The 9,569-nt window shown below is 52.9% G+C and overlaps 1 protein-coding gene across 1 annotated transcript; it reads right to left on the reverse strand.

Moving 5' to 3' along the window:
• Nucleotides 1-1,214: 1,214 nt before the first annotated feature.
• ASPHD2 (aspartate beta-hydroxylase domain containing 2) lies at nucleotides 1,215-9,359 on the reverse strand. Its single transcript, XM_032769859.2, has 4 exons — nucleotides 9,238-9,359; nucleotides 7,775-8,912; nucleotides 3,640-3,753; nucleotides 1,215-1,420 (listed from the first exon to the last, which is right to left on the reverse strand). Exons 2-4 carry the CDS (start codon nucleotides 8,658-8,660, stop codon nucleotides 1,311-1,313), a joined length of 1,110 nt encoding a protein of 369 aa, XP_032625750.1. The 5' UTR covers nucleotides 8,661-8,912; nucleotides 9,238-9,359; the 3' UTR covers nucleotides 1,215-1,310.
• Between the last annotated feature and the right edge of the window lie 210 nt (nucleotides 9,360-9,569).

Raw genomic sequence — 9,569 nt, forward strand, 5'->3', positions numbered from 1 at the left:
CTTCATACAACTCATCCCTTCGCCCCACTGGCTGGTGCGTAACCCCAGCCCAGGGCTCTGAGAGAGTAAGAGTGTAAGGCCACGTCTAGACTACGCACCGTATCGGCGCGTTACAATCGATTGCTCGGGGATCGATATATCGCGTCTAATCTAGACGGGATATATCGATCCCTGAGCGCGCTTATATCGATTCCGGAACTCCACCAACCCCAACGGAGTTCCGGAATCGACATGGCGAGCCATGGACATCAATCCCGTGCAGTGAGGACGGGTGAGTAAATCGATTTTAGATATTCGACTTCAGCTACATTATTCACGTAGCTGAAGTTGCGTATCTAAAATCGATTTTACCCTGTAGTGTAGACCAGCCCTAAGTTAACAGCTCTGTGAGGGCTTTAGGCCAATTAACAAACACCTTTAGTCAAACTTAAGGTTCAGGTTTCGTGTAACTCTCCCTGGCAGAGTCTGTTATTCAGCTGTCTGGGGCTGAGCCCCTTGGTCACTTTCAGCTCAGCTGAAAGCACCAGAACTGCTGTTGTGTGTGTTCCCAGCCACTCTGCCCAAGCAAGGGCTTGTGGCAGCAGGCTCAGGGACAGACACCTTCTGCTTGAATGCACTGGAGCCATCATACCAGCCCTAGGCAGCCACCTGCCATGCTAGTCACACACTGGAGGAAAATGTTTTTAAAAGCCTCTGGCCCCAGAGCCTCAATGCCATGTGCTAGCACAGAGCTTGTGTTTACAAAGCACCATCACCCTCGGCAGCTTTGGGTTTGCAATGGGTCTGAATGCTCTCTGCCCTAGAGAAGTTATTCTGCACAAAGGAGCAGGGAAACCACCATGCTCCTCGGCCATTTCCATCTGGCTGTCTGAGTTGTCCACGCGGTGACTGTAAACAGTGACAAAGACAGGCTGAGCACAGCACTTTGCTGACGTTTTTTGGTGACCACAAGAAATATTACATTATTACATTCAAACACCCTTGATTTTGTTACTCTAAGTCTGAACACTGCAAACACAGTAGCAACATAACACATACTACAGCGGAGTGAAAATAATGCACTCTCGTGGCAGAAAGAAATCCCTGAAGCAATGATGGAAAGAAAGAGACTGTAAGTTAATGCAAGCTGGAAGCTTCCATTTACAATAGCCCCCAAGAGGGGAAAAATCCAACACCGTATGTGCTATGAGAGAGGTTTCCAGTGAGGCAGGCTTGCACAGGTGGAGATGGAAGCGCAGTGGAGCTGCATGAGGCAAAGCCCCAGCAGGCCCACCACCTGCCCTTGAACCCACTAGGGGAAAGAAGCACGATCATCGTCCTGGAGCAAAGATAAAATCAAGGGCTTGGCGCTCGGCAGCTGCAACATTCGGGTGCCACAAATCCACCATAAAGATCACACGAGGGCCCTCTTCAGGGGGACCTACACAGAACACAAGAACCCAGCCATGAGGCACGAGCAGGGGTCCTGGCGCTCAGGCCACGGTGCTGCACTGTGCTGGCTTCAGGAACTCCCACGCACACATCTCCCTTCTCGTTCTCGGTACAGTGACCGGATACTCATGGGGCAACAGAGATGGCTCTGCCCCCGCCCCCGCCCCACGAGTCTGTACCACAGGGCCCCTGGCCTCATCTGCCACCCCAGACCTTTGAGAGGGTCCTTCAGCCACAGGAAGCCCAACAGCTTCAAGTGAATGGTTGTACAATGGCCCTGCTTCCTCCACTCCGCAGGGGTGGGTATGCTCAGCCACATGTACAATGCCCGGCAGTGCCACAGAACCATTGGGAACAGGACGTGAAACTCCACCTGTCTATGGAACTGCATAGGGCATTTGAATGAGGCAACATGTAATGACCCTCTAGATTATGGCCAGAACGCTGGGGGGGTGGGGAGAGGGTGTCTATTCCAGTGAGGCTCTAGTGCTGTGCCCACTGTGCCATCTGTCCAACCGAAAGGGACAGAAGTTATTTACTGACCATTGGCTAGGTTCTCATCTGAAACAGAGCCCTGACAGCAGCACAGTGCCCCCCGTCCCACCCCAGGTGGTGGAATTGGTTCAGTGCTGACTGGGTGGGAAAGGTGCCCCCTACTGAGTCACCAGCACCACAGCGAATGTCCTTGGAGGTTTCCCAGCCAAACACTGAGTGCATCTGGTGCTGCTTAGCATGCAAGGGTCTTGGAATTTGCTTTTGTCCCAAGACCAGTCCCATAAAATGAGCAATGCCCTGGGAACCTCAGCATTCTAATCTGCCCTGGCAATCCCCCAGGTCTCTGGGAATGGGCTGTTTTCCCATTGCTGCAGAAGAGTTTATGTGGGGAGCAGCACCCACTCCCCCCAAAGTACTCCCTGTGTAAAACACATGACAGCTCCTCCTATGCCATCACCCACTCATACATGTTCATTCAGCAGAGCTCCCATAAGTGAAACAGTATTGAGATGGAGCTCTACCCAAGTGGGGGGAAAGGGACATAAATCAGGTACAGAGCTCCCCTCCCTTCCCCTGGGGCAGTGAGCACCATGAGCGCACAAACCAGGTCCGAACAAGGGAAAGAGAGCTCCAGCAGCAGACCCAGCCCTACGTCCTGCTGCACCAGCCTGAAGTCAGAGGACATCTGACCCGAGGACGAGAAGATGGATTCCACAGGAGCACCAGTGCCTGAAGCAGGAGTCAGACCAGACCTACCAGGAAACTGTGCTTCCTGCTACCAAGTGTGAGTACTTGGGAAATGGCAGAAGATCTGGATAACTGGTTGGGAAAGAGTGTTCACTGAGGCTGGGTGGGATGTAGTGGATAGAGTCTGAGCTTCCCTCCCTGTACTGAGGCAAAGAGACTACCTGGCACAAAGCATATCAAACACTTCACACTATCTGCCACATCCTGACTTGTCAGTAATGCTGTTTGTTACTGTTAGCTGCCATTAAAGCACCTTGTGTGGCACTGGGTGGCTCTGAGGCAAGGAACCTTGCTCTGGGGAAGTGGGGAATCAGGACACAGCTACCCTTTGCATTTATATTATAGCAGCTTTGCAAAACCGTCTGTCCACCTGCAGAGCAACACGCTGGTTTTCATGCTCCCTGTCACCATGGGAAAGACAGACAAGGAGGCCTCAGGCCTGGGCTGGTAAATGCTTGTGACAATTTTGCAAGGCTGAAATAAAGTCACAAACAAGTCAGGCCAAGCAGCTGACTGTGAGGTGGAGAGGGCCCAGGGCTCTTTGGAAACTGCGTGTGCTGCCTCTCTTCAGAGCAGCTGGGGGTTAGTGATGTGCAAGCCCCAAAAGGCTTGGGTTGGATAAATACCTAACACCTCTCTGCGGGAGGGGGCTGGGTGCAGAATCTGGAAGAGCCTCATTGAGATTCCTTCTGGTTATTTGGCTGGGACCAACCTCCTGCCTTTTCTCAGGGTTTTGAGTTCAGGGAGACAAAGGGAAAGCCAAACCATTGATCCAAACCTTTTCCAGGCCTTGGAGGAGGGGCTGCTGTACCTGCCCCAGCTTATCCCTTTCTTCCTGGGGTTGGAGGAGCCTGACTGTAAACATGTTTTCAAGGCTGCCAATAGCTGAGTGAGGTGAGGTGAGGCGAGGCGGCAGGGGCATCTAGAAGCCATGAGCCTGGCAGGAGCTGGGCGTGCTGTACTTGCCTTCATGAAATGCAGTGTGCAGAAAGGAATCGTCAAACAGGAGGCATCGGCCTTCAGCCCAGCACTGGGGCTCGCCACCCACCACCAGCTCGCAGTTGCTGGGAGTCTTCAGACCTTCAGGTAGGAAACACAGGAGAGAAAAGAGGACAGGTGTGGGTCAGGACTGTTTCTAGGTGGCTAAGGCCTCCCTTTTCTTTAGGGACCAAGGGAACCCTTTGTCTGAGCCATGGGCTGAGAGATGGCAATACAGGGCCAAGCCCTGGAGTTTGCATCACTTTCCCATCACGCTGAGCTTCACCAGCCTGAAGCAAGAGCTGCGAGGTGCTGTGCGTAGCCACAAGTAGCTGTCCAGCGCAGCCTGCCCTGGTGGTTAATGGCCATGTTAGCGAGCCACGTTTCGGAGAGCCTGTGAGGTTTTTAACTCTCACCCCCAGGAATGAAATCCAAGCAGTGAGCTGCATGTGGGTGGTGAATGGTGATGTGGCTTGTGCTGCAGTGGGGGTGAAGAGTCAGGAGCCGCTTCCTTCTGTGTCCCAAATGTGTATGGCTCTCAACAGGGCTGGTGCTGAGCCAGAATTCGGCTTGACAGAAATGCTGCACTCCACCTGCAGTGCTTGGAACTCGGGCAAGGTCTGGCTCCCCTTGCCCTAGCTCAGCAAGGGCTTCCCTCGCTCCCTGCACTGCTTTCCCCTCAGTCCAGTGCCTGACAGCCATACAACCCTGTGTGGTAACTGAAGGCTGATTGTATTCAGTGCCTGCCATGAACTAGTGTGATACCCAGACATATTTCCTTGGGGGGAGCCTTGAGGCGGCAAGGTGCCCAAAGCAAAGGCACAGGAATCCTGAGGCATTTCTCTGGCTTTGGATCTGAAGTGTGAGGGAAGCAGAGATGTTCTGCATTGGTCTGATGGGGAGGGCGCTGGACTGGGGCTCTCGAGAGACTTGGATTCAGTTCCTGGCTCAACCACAGACTCCCTGTGTGCCCTTGGCCAAGTCATTTAATCTGCTTGGTGGCTCAGATCCCTTCTGTACCATGGGGTTAGCAGTGTCCCACCTCCCAGTCATGATTGCCAGGTGCTCAGATACTCTGGTGACAGTGGCCTTACATATACCGAGATGGGTAGAAACCCAGGCAGCCCCAGCTAAACTGGCGATTATGGACTGACCAATGCCACTGAGAAAACTCTACTTTTATTGAGCTATTAATAGACCAAGCAGCTGGTTCCTTGAGGATACCTTTTGGTTTGTGAAAGTAACGTCCCTCATTACAGACTGAGGATCACGCTGCTACAATGGGGCCAACAGACTGTGTATAACTAGGGGGAGATGCGTGAGTCTCGAATGGTAACATATGGCAAGTGTTCCGCTGCTGCTCGGAGCCCCAGGCATTCAGAACACCCACAGCAGGAGACTGACTTTGATGCCAAAAACACGTGGGCACAGCAGGGGCTCCTAGCCACCCAGGAGAGCAAGGCTTGTTTATTTTTCTTTGATGTATGTTTCACAGACGGCAAAACAAAACTTGGTTCCATCCACACAAACTGTCCTGAGCTGCAGAAGCTCCATCCTATAGGATGGGCATGAGGAAGAGAGTTGATCATTGCATGGGCACTGGGTTAGCAATGTCTAGCTGACCCCCTCTGGGCTGGAGGGGACAGGCTGAAGCAATACACCACTCCTGGCATTGGGCATCCAGGGATGGGAGCCGGGGAACCTGTGCCTAGAGATGGAGCAACAAGCTCACTCTAACCAGAGGTTCAGCTCCCCCAGTGGCAGGCTCCTCGAGGCAGGGCACACCGGGGCGCTGCAGCAAGCTGACCAGTGAAGAAAAGCAAGGTAGGGTATCCCAGGGGGCTTTAAACACACACAAGTCTCTGCTCTCCACTGGGGGAGCTGGGACCTTAGCACTGAGGCAGGGAAAGAGCACTCTGGGGTGCCCTGACCTAGGCACAGTGGCCTGTGCTCAGACCTTAGAGCACGTGGAGTGGGACTCTGGGAAATGCCAAAGGGAAGGGGGAGAATAGCCCAGCCCTACCGGTGCAATCTTCCCCACTGTTCAACTCCACGTGGAGGGGAGCCACCAGCGAGCCCACAACCCAGGCTGTGCTGCCCTGCTCACTGGTTCCCCGGGGTCAGAACTAGCCCGTTCCCTGCTGGGCTATTCCCCTGCCAAGTGGCTCTGGGCAGACCGGCTTAAACTGCAAGTGGCCCTTGGCTTGCGCACAAGTCAGATGAACTAAAGTTCAGAGGGCTGGAGGCCAGCCTGAGGCAGTGCTGGGCATGTGGGTCCCACCCTGGGGGCACAGTGAGGCCTGGACTCCAGGGGCAAGGCCTGACAAAGTTGGGTTCGGTAGTGCCAATAGCTGGGCTCCTCGCTGTGACCCTGACTTTCTGGGAGGGGATAAACAGCCAGCAAGGCTGAGCAGGTGGGAGCCTAGGCAGGTGGTATCTAATAGTTGCATTGCTCCTAGGTGCCTTGGCCTGTCCCTCCCAGAGGAGAGGAGATGGGGAAGTTGATGAAGAGCTCTACCTGTTCCTCCTCCCCAGCTAGCCTAGGGAAGGGGAGCATGGCTGTAGCTGATCTGGTGAAGCTCTGGGGCTAGAGAGCTGCTTCGAAGCTTGCCTCTAGCTTAACACGCAAGTGCCAGTGTACATGTGCCTGGCAGAGGTGACTGACCAGTCGTGTGGGGTGTGCCAGCAGGGCCACAAGCAGATTGTTCCCCCACCACAAATATTATTGCTTTCTATGTTCCAGAAACCTGGCTGTGCGCAGCAGACACACTTTCCCAGCCAGGCTCTCCCAAGGGCTAGAGGGCTCCCGAGAACTGTCAGCAATCCAGGCTTTCAGCTTCTTGAGCTGTAGCTATTGGGCCCTGCTCGGAGACAAATCTGCAGAGGCCAGATGTTGTCTGGTCCTCTCCTCCCCTTGCTTTTCAGAAGGATGGCACAAAAACAGGCTCCTGCAGCTTCAGTTAGAGCTGCCCTGCTGAGGCCGCTGCATGAAGGCAGATCCTTCTGCGTGACCGTCATCTCACAGCAGCAAAACCTGAGTCACCACCAGCAGCCCCACTCCAGATGATGAAGCTGCAGGAGGGGCACAGGCTCTGAAGCAACTAAGATCCTGTTCTCGTGCATGTGGCCCAGGAGGGATGGTATCTAAAGCAATGGTTTGCCAGTTTCCCTGCCAGTTCAGAGTTCCCTCATGGTTCAGGTGGAAATAGCTGGAGTGTCTGGGGCAGCCCAGAAAGGCCCCGTCACGTCAGAGCCTCCCAGGCAGTGAGCGTGTCGTCCTCTACCCCCACCCCCTGCCTGCAGTCAGGCTAAGCGTTGTCTATCCGTACCATTTTAAAAGGTCTGAAAAAAATGTCGGGGGGGGGAGAGGAGGAGAAATCCCCCTGGCTGCTGAGCTAGAGGCCATGGAGAGTTCCCGCCAGAATGGGGTGGCTGGAGCCCTTCCTGCATTTCGCAGGGAAGGTGCGGCACCCAGTGGGAGCTCTGGCCTACGTAACGTTCCTAGCAAAACACCAGGATCAGCTCCTGGAGACACAGATACCAGTGTCTGGCTCCTCGGTGGCTTTGGTGTCGTGTGCAATCTGAGAGCAGGCTCAGAGCTAGTAGAGAGAAAAGCTGAGTCTGATGAAGGACCCTTCCATCCATCCTAACAGTTAATCTCACTGATTCGGGAGTGTTTGCAGTGACGCTTCCTCACCCAGAGAGTCGCTTCTTTATTGCCCAGTTTCTCTGGCTCCAGTTTCCTAAAATCTGAGCTTACGTTTCCTTCCTTAGCTCCGGGCCACTACTACTTGAGCGGCATCTTCCAAGACTGAATTATTCCCTCCTTTCCCTTTAGACTGCGATCATGACCCCTCTGTGACTATCCCGGTTTAGGATAATCCTTATTATTATACAAGTCTAATCCTTGTTTAATTTTTTTACCCTTCATAGGATGGTCTCTAAATCCTCCTTAAACTTTGATGAGAACAGACTAAACCTGCCAGAATTTGAACTCAGTACCTTGAAAATACAGCAGGCTCTTCACTAAGTTCCACAGCCTTGGAAGAACTACTATCAGTTTTAGCAAGAAAGAAGGAAGAAAAATACCTATAGCTCTTCTCTGCTTCTGCTGGATACATACCTAAATGGCATCGTATGCGGATGTTGGTTGGTCCATAGTGCTCCGCAATGACCGTGCCGGGGGTCAGCACAGAGATGCATGCGTTCCCAAAGACATTGTTGCCAATGCAGGTGCGGAGGCTCCCAAGTAAGCGATACGTCCGTGGGCATTTCCTGCAGTTCTTGGGAACGCACGTGCCCTGGTTCACCAGGTAAAAGGTGAACCACTCCCCACTGGGCGTGCTGTTCATTTTCCATCCTTGCGGGAGGCTGCAGTTTGAGAAGGCTTTGTAGAGGGTCTCGAATTCACACAGGATGGTATGGAAGTTGCGTTCCAGTAACTCCACGTCATGTTTTTGAGCGTCCCGTGAGAAATAGGGCATTGTTGGTAAGTCTGGTAAGAAGAAGACCTCTGGCTTCTGGATGGATGGTCGGCTGTTTAGGTAGCGCCCTTGCTCTCGGATGCCCTTGTGGATCCTGCCCATGCCAGACCAGGAGTAGCGCTTGGCATATTCCTGCAGATTGTGATAGAGTTTCTGGTTAAGCCCGTCATTACGTGTGCAGCGCACACACTCGGGGGAGCGGCAGTAAGCGTACCCATTCTGTAAGCCACTGGCATCGGAGCTCTGCATGAGGGAATTCACAGTGACATATGTGCGGGGCTGCTCCCTGCCAACGTGGTAACAGTACCAAACAAACAGCACCAAGAGGCAAGCAACAGCAGTGAGTGCAGTGGTGTCACAGTCCCGGAAGGACTGGATCCCTGTAGCTATAAAGTCCCGGAGTCCATCCAGTGACCAGCTCCAGTCCATCAGCCACTCCAAAGACATTTTTGTGAAGCTGTTCTTAGAGGTGTATAAAAGGGCCAAGTGATCAGTCCTCGTGGTTCTTAAAGGCACCCACACCATGCAGGTTAGTAGGGGCACGGAGGGAAGGGCTTGCCATGGGGAAGCATAGTTGTACCTGTTCCCTGGCCACTTGTAAGTACTGCATTAGTGAGTGGCAAGTTGTTAGTGTTCGCATCTACATGTTTGACAAGGCCTGTGCCTCAGAGTATCAGGAAGCCCTATGGTGCTGTTATCATTAGTGAAGCATCAGCTGTGGCATCCCTGCCAACGTTCTGAGGTCATTCGTTCTCAAACGTAGCAGACAGGCAGGGTCTGAAAAAAAATAAGAACCCAGATAGGCATTAGGGTTTTTTCAGTCTGGAATTACTCACTGTGTGTCAGATTCAGCATCTGCTTGCTGTTCTGAGGAGATCTGCATCCCATTCCACAAGCTGCAGGAACTCAGCAAAGGAGGAGGGGTCATTTAAGTGAAAGTATTTGGACCAAAAAGATAGAACAGGAAATGAGGCCCTTACCCAAGCCTGCCAGGTATCTTAACCAGATGATGGACATTGTCTTGTGCTGTGTTTTCTCCATCCCTCCCACCCACATTTTATTCCAGGATGTGAACCTGGTTGGGGGAGCATCACGTGATTACCCAGCCAAGCCTCTGTCCCTTCTCTCCTCGTTACTGGTGCACATTCTTCCATGCTTTCCTCAAGCGCTGTGCAGTAACCAGTGCTGCTCCCCGATCCTTTCCTCCTGCCTGCTACAGCATCACTTATAGATTCATAGACTCTAGGAATGGAAGGGACCTCGAGAACTCATCAAGTCCAGTCCCCTGCCCTCATGGGAGGACCAAATACTGTCTAGACCATCCCTGATAGACATTTATCTAACCTACTCTTAAATATCTCCAGAGATGGAGATTCCACAACCTCCCTAGGCAATTTATTCCAGTGTTTAACTACCCTGACAGTTAGGAACTTT

Source organism: Chelonoidis abingdonii, chromosome 22 (genome assembly GCF_003597395.2).
Source record: "Chelonoidis abingdonii isolate Lonesome George chromosome 22, CheloAbing_2.0, whole genome shotgun sequence".
Classification (NCBI taxonomy): Eukaryota; Metazoa; Chordata; order Testudines; family Testudinidae; genus Chelonoidis; species Chelonoidis abingdonii.

Bases quoted from the DNA above. Each gene is read 5' to 3' on its own strand.
- ASPHD2 (XM_032769859.2), bottom strand. From the start codon at position 8,660: ATGGTGTGGGTGCCTTTAAGAACCACGAGGACTGATCACTTGGCCCTT. The intron at 3,754-7,774 runs GTATGTATCCAG...TCCTACCTGAAG, and splicing joins CCGCATACGATGCCATTTAG to GTCTGAAGACTCCCAGCAAC. The intron at 1,421-3,639 runs GCAAGTACAGCA...TGTTCTGTGTAG, and splicing joins GCACACTGCATTTCATGAAG to GTCCCCCTGAAGAGGGCCCT.